Source organism: Plectropomus leopardus, chromosome 2 (genome assembly GCF_026936395.1).
Source record: "Plectropomus leopardus strain MGB_pleo_1.0 chromosome 2, ASM2693639v1, whole genome shotgun sequence".
Classification (NCBI taxonomy): domain Eukaryota; kingdom Metazoa; phylum Chordata; class Actinopteri; order Perciformes; family Serranidae; genus Plectropomus; species Plectropomus leopardus.
The window spans coordinates 248,403-263,626 of NC_142177.1; the positions used below are offsets into that span (position 1 = coordinate 248,403).

The 15,224-nt window shown below is 45.2% G+C and overlaps 1 protein-coding gene across 3 annotated transcripts in view; it reads left to right on the plus strand.

Moving 5' to 3' along the window:
* LOC121951505 (dihydropyridine-sensitive L-type skeletal muscle calcium channel subunit alpha-1-like) overlaps positions 1–15,224 on the plus strand; it is a 240,275-nt gene that overhangs the window by 77,217 nt on the left and 147,834 nt on the right. For all 3 annotated transcript variants that reach the window (XM_088082423.1, XM_088082426.1, XM_088082429.1), the window contains exon 10: positions 10,441–10,601. In XM_088082423.1, the coding sequence (XP_087938549.1) occupies positions 10,441–10,601 (161 nt within the window). The remainder of the gene's footprint in view (positions 1–10,440; positions 10,602–15,224) is intronic.

Sequence of the window (15,224 nt, forward strand, 5' to 3'; positions counted from 1 at the left end):
GTCCGCTCTGGGACATTCAGAACAAGCAGACTAAGCTTACTCGTTTGAACAGTGAGGGTATTTATACCCCGACGCGGTCTCAAGCACCGCTGAAAACACCTCTACTACAAGCGATTTGGCAGTTGCTAACGGTTAGGTAGCTAAGCTAACAAGCTAGCGCCGAGGGGCTGAGGCAGGGAAAATTAGCCAGAACGCGCGGCGTAATATCCCCGAGCTCAGAGCAGGATGTTCGGCTTCTGGAACACGCAGTCACCGTCACCTACCAAAAGGCCTTAAATCTGAGCGCACAAATGCGCCGTTGCATGCAAATTACAAATAGCACAAAGCTATACAGAAGCTTCAACACAGCGTTTTTCCACTGTTTGAGATTCGGCATACCCGGTTATTGTACATGGGTGTGGAGGTATAAGTTAAATAATAAATATGAGTAGAGCGACTCGGTGTATTGCATAACATATTGCACAGTATGTGAAGTATATTGCACAGATAGAAATATATTGCACAGGAAATATATTGCACATGGGTAGATAATTAGGGTGTGCACCGGGTGGATTGAGGTAGGGATGTGATGTATAATGTCTATTGTCTGTTGTGATGTCCGGGGTGGTTATTTGTGAGAGTTCACGGTGGTGATGGCTCTCGGAAAGAAACTGTTTCTCAGTCCGTTTGTCCTTGCCTTGATGCACCTGTAGCGCCTGCCTGAGGGCAACAGGTCAAACAGCTGAGCGCCAGGGTGTGAGCTGTCCTTGATCATGTTATGTGCTCTGCTGAGGCACCGGGTGGTGTATATGTCCTCCAGGGAGGGGAGAGGGCAGCCAATGATCTTCTGGGCTGTTCTGACTGTCCTCCGTAGCCTCTCCCTGTCTGCCTCGGTGCAGCTCCCGTGCCAGGTGGTGATGCAGTAAGTCAGCAGGCTCTTGATGGACGAGCGGTAGAACGCCAGCAGCAGCTTCCTGTCCAGGTTGTTCTTCCTGAGGATTCTCAGGAAGTGTAGTCGCTGCTGAGCCTTCTTGATGACCGCTGTGGTGTTGTCGGTCCAGGAGAGGTCGTCGGAGATCTGGACTCCCAGGAACCTGAATGTGTGGACCCTCTCCACGCATTCACCGTTGATGTAGAGGGGGGGCGGGTCGGTTCTGTTCCTCCTGAAGTCCATAATGATCTCCTTTGTTTTTGTGGTATTTAGTGCCAGGTTGTTGTCTGAGCACCAGGTCGTCAGCTTCTGGACCTCCTCTCTGTAGGCTGTCTCATCTTCCCGTGAAATTAGTCCGACCACAGTGGTATCATCGACAAATTTTACGATGATGTTGGTACTGTTGGTCGGACTGCAGTCTGAAAGCAGAATGTGTTTGCAGATGCCTACATGGAGTATCAGTTAAGTTAATTAACAACCCTCTGTTGGATGTTTTGGGTTGTAAAACAGTGTCTCTTGACGTGTCCCCCACTTGCCCAGGGGACGTTGAGCTCTGGAGTTCCTCAGAGGAAAAATGTAATGACCACACCAAGGCAGTCCACTACACAAGTTTGAGCTGTAAAACGTAAAACATATAACTCCCTGTCTCCAGTAGGTGGCGCTATGATGATAACTCATTTGAGCCATGCAGATGTGTTCAGGCCGGCACTCTTATCAAGCATGACAAGTTTTGGGCAAATCAGTTGATGTGTTGCTTATGTTGCTGTGTTACAACAACTTCCTGTGTCATGGCAAAACATCAAAGTTGGAAACCAAGCCACACCCACATGGTGTGATGAAAACTCAGTTTTTTAAATTAGTAGTTATGTCACAGGTCTTAAGGTGCATATTAAAGCCCTCTAAAAGCAAATTCATTTTAAGGAATAACAATAATTAAAGCTGCAAGCAGCGATGAACAGGCCCTTGCACCCCAGCACAAGTCAAGGCTACTGGCAGGACTCTGAGTGATGCAATCATTCATTTCAGTAAAAGTCTGAAAAGTATACAGAGAGTTTGGACCCTTAAGTGAGATATTTCACAAAGTGAATTACTTCCTTTGGACACACAAAATCTACGCCATCTTGGTCTACATCATTTGTGCACCAAAACAAGTAGATTTCATGAAAAAGATAGTTGTGGTACGAGGCTTACTTCCTGGCGCCAATAGGTGGCTCGGTGAGTATCATATTAAAGGACATGTTGATTTGTTAAGGGCTGCAGCCTGACCACAACTGTGAAATCTGGAGCCAATTGGTCAATGTAAAGTGAAGTTACAACAACTTCCTTTTTGGCGGCCACCACTGGGTCTCCATGGCAACAGTGTTCATGGAAAACCTATACTTCAGAGGGAGGCATCATTAAGGTCTTAAAGGTTTTGTCACCAGAATTAAAGTCAATGGTATACAACCTGTAGGAGCATTCCATCAAAGAAGAAAGCATGTCATTTCCATGAAATTTCATGTTGCCAGTAGGGGGCGCTAAAAGTAATGGTAATGGTTGTCATGTAGATGTGTTCAGGGCAAGACATCATCATCAAACGTGTGAAGTTTGGTGAAGATTGGACCATGTCCTTCAGAGTTATAAAATACTTCCTGGTTAATAGTGAGACATAGAAATAATTGGCCCAGTAACAACCACACGATGTGAAGAAAACTCACAAATGTAATAACTTTTGATGTCCCAGGCTGTCTGAGAGGATTTTTAAATTTTGAAGTCAATCGGATGAAATCTGTAGGAGAAGATCGAAAAATTGCAAGCCCTGAAAATGTCCAAAAATACGCCAAAATTGCGCATTCAATTCAAAATGGCCGACTTCCTGTTGGGTTAAAGGTCTATGATAGATCTAAGAGACTTTTTTGTAGGTCTTGGGCTGTTACACATGCCTCCCAAGTTTTGTAGCTCTAGGTGAAATGTACTGCAGGGGCTGCTTTGTTGAAATCTGTCGGGAGTGCTACAGAGCCATTTTGCCACATCAGTGGAAAAGAAAACATATCAAATATCACATTTTAGGTCTTCTGATGTGTGTGCTAAGTTTGGCGAGTTTTGGTGCACTCCTTGCCTCTCAAAAAGTGCTTCCAGTTTTATGGCGATTAATGCGTAATTTTGGCAATATGGTTTGATGAAAACTCAAAAGTTTAATTTCTGTGCATCATGAAGGTCTTTATAGGATTAGTTAACTTGTTACAGGGGAAAAATCACAGAGTAAAAAAAGTAACTTCCTGCTACCAATAGGTGGCGCTATGACTAGATTTAAAATTGCACTGCAGATGTCTTCAGGTGTGGATTCTTATCAAATCTGTGAAATTTTAAAAAGATTTGACCATCTGAGGCGATGTTACGACAGTTTTTTATGTCATGTTGAAACATAGAAAATGTCCACCCCACAGTGGGAATGCCTTTCAATGAAAACTCTTAATATTCATTTTCAAGCACCTTTAACATCTTAAGGATTTTTTGAAAACATTTTGAAATTAATCAAGTCAACCTGCTAGGAGCTGGACATCTTACTGTAAAACTTTGCCTTTCTTGTGCCAATAGGTGGCGCTCTCATTATCACTTAAAACTCCTATCAATTGTGAAGTTTGGGTCATATTGGACCATTCACAGCAGAGTTACATACCATTTCCTGTTTACTTCCTGGTTCATGGCAGAACATGCAAATTAGATGCCTTATACAGATCACACGGTGTGATGAAAACTCATGATTTGAATAACTTTTGCTGTCAAAGGTCTTATGAAGGTAGCCATAACATATGGAGTCAATCTGATGAAAGCTCTAGGATAAGGACGAAACCCTGAAAATGGCCAAAAATACACCAAAATTCCAACTTCAAATCAAAATGGCTGACTTCCTGTTGGTTTTACAGTATGGCCCCATGAGACTTTTTGGTAGGTAATGGCGTGTTGCACAGGCCTCCAAAGTTTCACAGCTCTAGGTAAAACGTGCTGCGGGGGCTGCTTCATTGAAAATCAGTAGGGGGCGCAACTAGTACATTTCCTACCACCCACGCACAAGACCATTAAAATATCAAATTTTCCACCAGACCTGATAAATCTGGAAAGTTTCATGACTTTTTGAATATGTGAAAGCCCTCAAAAAGGCAATTCATTTGAGAGGAAAAAAAAATTACAATAATAATAATAATAATAATAATAATAATAATAATAATTCCTTCAGTTTCAAGAGGGTCCTTGCACCATTCGGTGCTTGGGCCCTAATAATAATCGTAAGGGTGCTTGTGCCCTAATAATTCCTTGCATTCCAAAAAACAGTTTTGACCCTGGAGTAAGCTATTTCGCATGGTGTAGTACTTCCAGCAGCCAATAGGTGGCAGCTGGGGAGGGACCAATTCCATGTCACCTTTGTGTACATAATTTGTTATACAAACCATGTAAATATCATGTATATCCAATGATAATCCATCAAGGCCTTCCTCCTGTTACCAGTAGGTGGCACTATTATTACATACAGGGTGATGGTATATCCGCTTGGCCTTAAGCCTGGCGCACCTCCAACGGTGCCAAAGGAGGACTTGTGCATGGCAGGGGCGTCCGCTTCCCTGAGCCAGGCCTAAACCTGACCGCATACCAAGGAACAGGTTGAGCTGCAGGGTCTTCAGCTGGGGACCACTGCTCACTGACGTTTCGCCCCTTAACCCAGAACATCTCCCAATGGTGGGGCAGTGTACAGGGACGTCTCCCTAACACCCCCTGCAGCTCAACCTATGTTGATGTTCCCCCCCCAAGACTTGTCTCGTCGTCTCAGCCAGAGCCAGTGGCTTGCTTTCTCTCCTCCCTCCGACAGTTCTTTGGTGGCTTTGCTCAGCCTTGCTCCCCGTAGTCCCACGTCTCTAAGCAAGCGTGGCGTGGAGCTGCCAATAAAGCCCCTGACTCCCACCTCCACCAGGTACGTCCTTGCTTGCCATCCACTTTCTCTGCACTCTGCGACCAGGTCTGCGTATTTCGCCATCTTCCTCTCATAGGCAGCTTCCAGTCCCTCCTCCCATGGCACTGTCAACTCTGTCAGCAGTACTGACTTCACAGCTGCGGACCACAGTACCACGTCGGGGCTTAGGGTGGTGGAACAGATTTCCTGTGGGAACTGGAGCTGTGGACCAAGGTCCACTTTCATCTTCCACTCCGCCCCTGGTGTTAACAGCTTGGAGGATGGTGCACTCTTGCTGGGGTTATCTGCGGGTTCCGCCTGCCTGTGGAAGTGGATCCTCTGTTGGCTCCTTGATGGAATCTGGATATTCGCCTCCTGCCGACTTTTCTCCAGCACCTCTGCCAGCTTCCTGAGCACCTGGTCATGCCGCCATGTGAATCGACCTTGAGTCAGTGCTGTTTTACATCCTGACAGGACATGCTGGAGTGATGCATTGATGGTCCCGCAGAGGTCACAGGATTGCTCTGTTCCAAACCACTGCTGGAGATTTAGAGGGCTCGGGAGCGTGTCGTAGGTCGCTCTAATGAGGAAACTGAGTTGAGCTTGTGGCAGTTTCCAAAAGTCTGCCCAGTTGATTGCTCGGCTTACGACACCCTCCCAGGTAGTCCACCGCCCCTGCTGCCCCTGTGCCACAGACTTCACTCTGAGTTCTTCCTGTGCCACTCTCGTGACCTCTGCAACAACAAGGTCTTTCCTCTCCTTCTTGTTTGCCTTGGACCATAACCTGGGTGGATCACTCCATCCAAGGCCTGCCCGCCCTGTTTGGACCCTGCCCACAACCTCCTGGTGGTGCAGCCTACCAATCAGCTTCTGCACCTCCTCCTCAGCCCTCCATTTCCTTCCAGTTGCAACTCTGACATCTGCTCCTGCTACAGTCTTGTCGGCAGAGTCCCTTAGTTCCATCACCAGTCGCAGTCGGGCCTTCTCCTGCCTATAGCCCAGGGTGATGGATTTCAGGGGTAACTGTAGTGAGTTTCAACTGTAGAGGCCAGCTGCTGAGAAACACCTTGGTAGCCCGAGCCATTTGTGGATGAAGGTGTTGGCTTTTGCCTCCATCTTGTTTACGGCTGATGAGGTGACTTCACACAGTTTTAGAGGCCACATCACCCTTGGGTACAGGGTGAAGTGATAGCACCACACCTTGTGCTTTCCGGGTAACTGGCTTGTGTCGATCTTTGCCAGGCCTTCTGACAACTGCTGAAGGATGGTTTTTCCCCATATCCTTGTCTGAGAGACCAGATGTATATAGCCTTCCCAGGCTTCGGATGGGCTGGTCCACGATGAGGGGGATGTCTTCGCCGCCGATGGTAAAGGTGACTCTGTCATTCCTCTCCCCTTTCCGCAGCGACAGGCTCCTGGACTTCTGAGGCTTGAACCTCATCCTTGCCCAGCCAATTAGCTCGTCCAGCCTCTTCAGAAGTCTGGATGTGCATGGGGCAGTTCGTAGCAGGCAGGTGATGTCATCCATATAGCTCCTTAGGGGGGGAAGCCTCTGACCTGCAGGCAACCGGACACCTCCCACCACCTGCCTGGCCCCGATCAGGATAACCTCAAAGGCTGCTATAAAGAGGATGGGAGAGATGGAGCATCCCATTGCAATCTCGACTTCTAGTTGTTGCCAACCAGTGATGAACTTCTTCAGTGCAAAGCACATGTGCATGTCCTGGAAGTAATTCATGATCATGGTCTTGATGTTATCCGGGATGTAGAAGAAGTCTAGGGCGTATGTTATGAGCTGGTGTGGCACTGACCCGTATGCATTGGCTAAGTCCAGCCATACAACATGCAGGTCTTTCTTCTTCTCCCTCTTGGTGGTCTGAATCTGGTCCCAAATCAACGAAGCATGTTCCACGCACCCAGGGAAACCCGGAACTCCGGCTTTCTGGCAGCTGGTGTCTACGTAGTTGTTGTCCATCAGATAGGTGGTCATCCTTCTTGCCATGACGGAGAAAAATATTTTCCCCTCCACATTTAGTAGGGCTATGCTCCTGAACTGCCCGATGGTCTTGGCATTTTTTTGCTTGGGAATATACACAGCCACTGCCCTTTTCCACTCAGATGGTATGCTCTGCTTGGTCCAGATGACTCTTAACAGGGTCCATAAGAGCCTCAGCACTCCCGGGCAGTTCCTATAGAACTTGTACGGTATCCCATTTGGGCCTGGTGCTGATGCAGATCTTGCCCTCTGGACCACCTGCGTGACCTCACAGAGTTTGGGTGGTGATGTATCGAAAAGGGCTGATGGTTCTGGAGGCCTGGGCACATACCCTGGTGAGCCTAGGGGCTTGTTCCTTGCCGGGTCACTGTATTGAGCACGGATGTATTCCTCCAGTTCTTCTTTGGAGACATCCAGGGTTCCACTCGTCTTCTCCTCAAGGAGTCCTCGCGCATGCTGGAATGGATTCCTGAAGAAACTTGATCTTTCCTTTTCTTTCCTTTTCCTCCGTCTTCAGATGCGCTCTGCCCTCCGTAGGTGGGCAAGAAGTGTTCTGATCTCATCCCAGAGAACTTTCAAGCCCTCCCTCTCAAACTCCTCTGCTTTCCTCCAACGCTTGCGGAGCTGCCTTCTATTTGCCACCAGGTCATCGATCTCTGTCTCTCTCCTCCCCTTTGTCCTTGGGGCTGCTTCTCTGATGGTCACCTCGCCATACCTGTTGCTGCATTCTTCATACACGATCTCCCCAAACAGGTTTAACTTGGCTTCCACTGACCCACGTAGCGCTCTTTGCAGCAGCCTGCTCAGGTGTTCATCCAGCTTTCTCCACTCCTCAGTTTCGTTGGCCTTTGGCCACTTGATCTTGTTCCTTCGGAGTGGGCTTTTGAGGCTCCTGGTTGTTTGACGTGACTCAGTTCTTGGGTCAATCGTGGGTGCGATAGAGATCACTTCATGGGGTCCATCATCATCCCTTTCTTCCTCTGCTCTCCTTTCCTCCTGCCCTGCCTCTGCAACGTTGGGCCCAATGGCACTGTGGTTTTCTACCTGGCCTTGGATCCCATTTGTCTGATCTGCCCTTTCCAGGGCAGTGCAAGGTTGCTTCTGGCTCCCACTTCCGCACTTCTTCTTTCCCATGTGGATGTGAAGTCCCCTCAGAGTTGTTGTTTTTTCCAACCGCACGCACACCTCCTGGGAATCTTCTCTTTTGCCGTTGTCCTCGCGTTCGTTACCGTTTGGTCCGTCCTTGTAGGCCCTTCTTCCATCCCGCCTCTCGGAGGGCCTTCGGGCTGTTTCCTCTGTTTCGTTTTCGTAGTAAGGTTAGGGTGTCTCCTTTAGGAAACTAGAGGGTAGGGTTACTAGCTCGCCTCTCCCGGTGCAGTCTATCCTGCCGCCACCAGTCTCTCCTGGTTGTCCTCCAGTCTTCCCTGGACTCCACCTGCTCTATTCACAGGAGTCACTGTCTCCAGAGGTGCATTATTACATACAGGGTGATGGTATATCCGCTTGGCGGTGCCAAAGGAGGACTTGTGCATGGCAGGGGCGTCCGCTTCCCTGAGCCAGGCCTAAACCTGACCGCATACCAAGGAACAGGTTGAGCTGCAGGGTCTTCAGCTGGGGACCACTGCTCACTGACGTTTCGCCCCTTAACCCAGAACATCTCCCAATGGTGGGGCAGTGTACAGGGACGTCTCCCTAACACCCCCTGCAGCTCAACCTATGTTGATGTTCCCCCCCCAAGACTTGTCTCGTCGTCTCAGCCAGAGCCAGTGGCTTGCTTTCTCTGCTCCCTCCGACAGTTCTTTGGTGGCTTTGCTCAGCCTTGCTCCCCGTAGTCCCACGTCTCTAAGCAAGCGTGGCGTGGAGCTGCCAATAAAGCCCCTGACTCCCACCTCCACCAGGTACGTCCTTGCTTGCCATCCGCTTTCTCTGCACTCTGCGACCAGGTCTGCGTATTTCGCCATCTTCCTCTCATAGGCAGCTTCCAGTCCCTCCTCCCATGGCACTGTCAACTCTATCAGCAATACAGACTTCACAGCTGCGGACCACAGTACCACGTCGGGTCTTAGGGTGGTGGAACAGATTTCCTGTGGGAACTGGAGCTGTGGGCTAAGGTCCACTTTCATCTTCCACTCCGCCCCTGGTGTTAACAGCTTGGAGGATGGTGCACTCTTGCTGGGGTTATCTGCGGGTCCCCCCTGCCTGTGGAAGTGGATCCTCTGTTGGCTCCTTGATGGAATCTGGATATTTGCCTCCTGCCGACTTTTCTCCAGCACCTCTGCCAGCTTCCTGAGCACTTGGTCATGCCGCCATGTGAATCGACCTTGAGTCAGTGCTGTTTTACATCCTGACAGGACATGCTGGAGTGATGCATTGATGGTCCCGCAGAGGTCACAGGATTGGCTTATGACTAGTGAATATTGTCATATAGATGTGTTCAGGGTGGGACCTTAGTGAAACCTATGAGGTTTCCGGCAGATCGGACAAAGTACCCCGAAGTTACAACAATTTCCTGTTGTATGACGAGACATCAAAATTGTACACCACATAACAGGAAAACCGTAAAAGTTTTGTGCGGACCATTGATAACTTTCAATCGGGAAGGTCTTACATACAGACAGGATTTAAAATGGATCCAATTAATTCTGTAGGCCAAGTTGATAAAAGTATATTAAAAAAAATATTTCCTGTGGCCACTAGGTTGGGTTGTCATGACTAGTGAATATTGTTATACAGATGTGTCAAGGTGAGACCATTATCAAACCTTTAAAGTTTTAGGCAGATCTGACAATGTACAAAGTTACTACAACAATTTCTCTTGTATGGCGAGACATCAAAATTGTACGCCACATAACTGGAAAACCCTAAAAGTTTTGTGCAGTCCTGTGATACCTTTTCAAAAAGTACAAGGCCCAAAATGGCCAAAAATCAGCTCACAATTCCAAATGGCCGACTTCCTGTTGTTTTTGGGGGGGTGGGTCCAAGATTCTTTTTTGTGCGTCTGGGCATGATACATACATGTGCCGAATTTCATAATTTTAGGTGAAACTTCATGTGAACTAGGGGGCGCTGTGGAGCCATTTTGCCATGTGTGTTTTATGAAAACACCAAAATACAATTTTTTTTGCCATGCCAGACAAGTGTACCAACTTTCATGAGTTGACCTCCAAAAATTTAATTTATTAAAAAAAAAATATATATATTCCTTGCATTCCAAGAGGGTTCTCACGCTGCCAGGTGCTTGGGCCCTAATAATGCCCTGCATTCCAAGAGGGTCCTCAACGACCTGCGGTCGCTGCTTGGGCCCTAATTATTCCTGCTAAAATATTCATCCTTTCACATTGACCTGTTACATCTAAATTAATATGGTGACTTAAGTGACTAAAATAACCCATAAACATAATTTATCCAGTGACTAGTGACATGGATATAGTGGGATTTGTACTTCAGTGCTTCTGGAAAACACTAGAAGCTTGGATTTAATGGATCAGAAAAAAAGGTGGAATAATAACATAGGTCATCAGCATCATTGAAAAGTTATGATATCTTATGTGAGGACCACTGTGATTCATTTTTTAAGTAAACTTCTCTTTCTTTCTTTTTCTTTTGCAGTAAACTGGCTCGCAAGTGGAATCGTTGGTTACGGCGTAAATGTAGAGTGTATGTGAAGTCCAGACTGTTCTACTGGTGGGTGATAATGCTTGTCTTCCTAAATACACTGGCCATCGCAACAGAACACCACAAACAATCTCAGAGACTCACAAACTGGCAAGGTCAGAGCATTATACACATTACACTCATTTCAACCTGTGTTTATTGCATGGCAGCTGTTATTTATCAGCTTCCTTTTGGTGGGAGCAAAAGAAACACAAAATACTGAAGTTGTCTGTTTTTGATGGAAGAATCATAACTCTTTTATAATCTGGACTACACATGTAATCAAATACAGAGATTTCTAAAAGCAATACATTAATAATTGTCATTTATATATTTTGATATGGGAAAAAATGAACCATCCAGTGTATAGTTGAACACTTTTTTCAGTGCTTAATAAAGAACTAAACTAATTAGTCAGTGATTGGAAAAGAAGTTTTAAAAATGATGCAATGAAACAGTTGCAAAGCACAGGTAACACTTTCTATGAATTTCCATGTCTATATGCATTATAACGCATTATGAACATACTTAAATGCATTAAAATGCCTTATTATAATGTTCTATAAAAATAGTCATAACTCATTATGATGCCAATGTCTATAATGAATTGAGATAACACTTATAATGTGTTTAAGTGTGCATATAGTTGTAGGCATATATAAATATTTAGAATACTTTCTGACAACAGTCATCATTCTGTTGCTTAAAAGTAGTGCAAAAAAATCAAGGTGTTATTCTGAAAACTCTTTCCAAGGTGAAATGACGCAGGGTTTCTGGATGATGACTTTGACCCCAGCTCGTAGCTCTGAATCCAGCAGTATGGCAGCTTAATATAGACTGTTTTTGTACTGTTTGACTGTTGTTTAAGCAGTTTAGCTTAATTAACATTATCGCCATTCACTTTATAGGGACGTGGGAATTCCACATATGATTTGTTCATTTGGACACTTGTCACATGTCCTGTGACAAGTGTCCAAATAAACAAATCATATGTGATCTGTTGTCTTCTTTGTTCCTTAAACAATCGTCCTTAATCATCCCAGATTGCCTCATGGCTTTCCCTCCCAAACCTCATCCGAGGAAGGCTGCAGGTCTGGAAGACCTGCGCTACCCTTCCCCCTTCCACACCTAAGCCCTCAGCAGTAGATGCAGCCTTGTCTCAGCTCTACTTTCCAAGTTTCAAGAGACTTTGCAGAAGTTAGAAAGCCAACGCTAACTTCTCAAGCGAAAAGGAGAACAGAACCAAGATAGCACTTAACTGCTATATTTGTAAGGACACCAAGACCAGCCAGCCTCCTCCTGGATCCTTGGAACTGCACAGAAGTGACTGAACCAGAACTTCCTTTCTTCAGCCAACAACCCACAGAACTCATGTACCACTCCTGGATTGGCAAGTAACATCTGGTTATAGCATTATCAGATATGTACAGGCTGGGCAAGACTGTAACATATAATGATGTTAATGCTTTCAAATGAGTCGTTGTTCTGATCTCTTTGTTATAATGTTATTGGTTAGTCTGCAATTTAGTTTGTTAATGCCTCACAGACAGGGTCTTGCATGCAACTAAACACCCTTTTTACTAACCAACACACCTTATATACATATTAGACCACATATATCATGCCCACACCAACACACACCTTCTCTTTGTCTTTCTCTCTCTCTCACACACACACATTTGCACATCCGCAGCTGTCTATATACTTATATATATATATATATATATATATATATATATATATATATATATATATATATATATATATATATATATATATATATATATATGTATGTATGTATGTATGTATGTATATATGTGTATGTACATGTATATGTATATATTAGCAGTTAGGATATATTGTCTGTTTTGTTTAGCATTGCTAAATAAAGAGTTAAGCTGAGTAAATCACCAACTACTGTGATAAGAGCACCAAAATCATTCACTCTTTACTATCAGTATGGTAATTTTGCTTATAATTATTAATTTAGTTATTGATCAGAGTTCCAAATTGATAATTTAGTGTATTTTATAAGACTGTTTATATTGATCAGCTATCATTTTTACCTTTCCGGGAATGGTGCCCCACAAGGTGATTTAATGTAAATTAAGTCACATTATTTGATATTATTAATAATTATTTTTAATAATCATTAATTATTTCTGATAACCATACTTTAACAATTGGTGACCTTTGCGTGAGGCGTAATCACAGAAAGGGTTGCGCTGTGTTAAAGCCAAATCCCTACATATTTTAGGGCCCTGCCGCAAGGCGCAGTACTTTTGGCATTCATTCATATGTGTGCAATATTAATATCAGCAGTATTTTTGGTTGACACCAAAAAATGATTGATTCCATTTAACACTAGCAAAAGCCTTCACATTTACACCATCAGTCTGCCACAGCAGTAGACATCCAGCTATACTTACAAGCAAGTATATGTGGTGCCCCCTGCAGTGAAGGTCACCACATTGTTTTGTTAGAAGAGTGTACTGACCAAGTCAGCCTTCAACATAATGTTCTCGCCTTGAAGAGCTTGAGTTTTTAGTGAAGTACAGTCCCAGCCTCCCAGGGTCAGAAATGATTACACAGAGCTTTGTCGAGCACTGGTAAAGAATTTTCTTCTTCTGCTGCAGTGTCACACAGGCCTTCTGCCCCAAAACACCACCCTCACAACAGCTCGAAGGGGGGTGTGAAAAGACAGCAGGGAGACAAAAGGCGTAGCCGCCATGTCCTCCAACTGCCATGAGATAGGCATTCACAGAACAGAAGCTGTAGAAGGCCTTACTCAGAGATTCTGGCCCAGGAGTGTGACCTGCCGACTAATCTGTCAGATTATGACCGCAGCATCTCTGACATCTCTGAGCACAGTTTTGAGCATAATCAAAATTTCTCAGACAGTGACAGTCCTCTGAATTCTACTCTATCTCTGACTACATGAAGCATTACAGCCCTGAGCCCAGAGTGAAGCACAGAAGGTCCAGAGCTCACTTCTCACCCTGCCCAAATTAGTACTGACAGTTAGACAGATGTTAATGTAGAGTGCCTTGCTCTTCCTGCAGAGTTTCCAGCAACAGCAGCAAACTCAGTAATTCTGAACGTATATAGCCAGACACTCTGCTGTTTGTTTAGAAAACCTAAATTCTGATTGGACTCAGACACCACTGTCCAACTTTCCAAGTACACCTGGATTGATTTTTGTTAGCATTTTGTTAGTAAGACCACTAGTTGCAACACTAGTCAGGATACACCACATTATGACTTTGCCAACCTAGTCATACACGTCCTTGTCATTGTGTGCCATTCCTTGTGGATCTCACCAAACACATTTACATAACTAACATTCCTGTTCTCACTAACACCTACTGAGAAACACAGGTTAGTTATTTCACACCATGTCAGTGTTGTTGTTCATCTGGAATAATTTTGTAACCTTAAGGTTTTGTTTGTTAACTTGTTTACCAGTTTTGCTTAGCCAGATAGATAGTGCCAACAAATGCCCAGTTGACTGACAAACTGCTCAGATGTTACAGCTTCAAATGGACTGACAAATTAACTTTTTCAAATGTGGACCAAACATGGTTATGCCTTCACACACCGGGTGCTATCCTGATGCCACAGGGGTGATGTAGGGACCTGGGAATTCTAAATATGGTTTGATAATTTGGACACTTGACACTGGACATGTGTCACATATCCTGTGAGTTTCTTCTTCAAAATGGCTACTTTTGTCTTCTTTGTTCCTCAAACAAAGAACAGCCATTTGAAATCAACGTCTCAGAGTGCCTTGTGGTCTGACACGTAAGTGTTAGATTCTCCCACAGATCCATCTTCAGACATGATTGGTCTACCACTGCTACCCCCGAGGATGTCACACAGCCAAGAAGAGACGCATCTGCTGATCTTCTGGCTCTCCCTCCCAAACCTCCTGTGAGGAAGGCTGCAGGTCTGGAGGACCTGCGCTACCCTTCCCCCTTCCACATCTAACCTCTCAGCAGGAGCTGCAGCCTTGTCTCAGCTCTACTTTCCAAGTTTCAAGAGACTTTGCAGAAATTAGAAAGCCACAGCTAACTTCTCAAGCCAAAAGGAGAACAGAACCGAGACTGCACTTAAGTGCTATCTCTGTAAGGACACCAGGGCCGGCCAGCCTCCTCGTGGATCCTTGGAACTGCACAGAAGTGACTAAACCGAAACCTCTTTTCTTCAGCCAACAACCCAAAGAACTCTTCTACCACTCTTGGATTGGCAAGTAACATCTGGGCATGGCCTTAGAACATACGTACAGGCTGGGTACGAGTGTTGACTTTGTCCTTTGTCATATTATGTGTAACATGTAAAAGTGGTAATGCTATCAAATGAGTTGTTGTTCTGATCTCTTCGTAATTGGATTATTGGTTAGTCTGGAATTTAGTTCATTAATGCCTCACATAGACAGGGTCTTGCATGCAACTAAACACCCTTTTTACTAACCAAGGCACATCATGTACATATTAGATCACATACATGCACTCAGAAATTGCCACTCAACAGAAGCATGCAGAGAAGGAACTTAAAGTTCCTGCCTTTTCTTTGTACCTGACCACCCACATTGTCAGCTAAGGCCTTCTCCACTCTGCGGCCATCTTTGATCCAGCATCTTTGAATCTGGCATCTCATTGTAGCTTCTGTTGTTAGTCAATACACCTCTGCCTCTTGGTGTGTTCATACTCACACCAAGACACACCTTCTCTTTGTCTCTC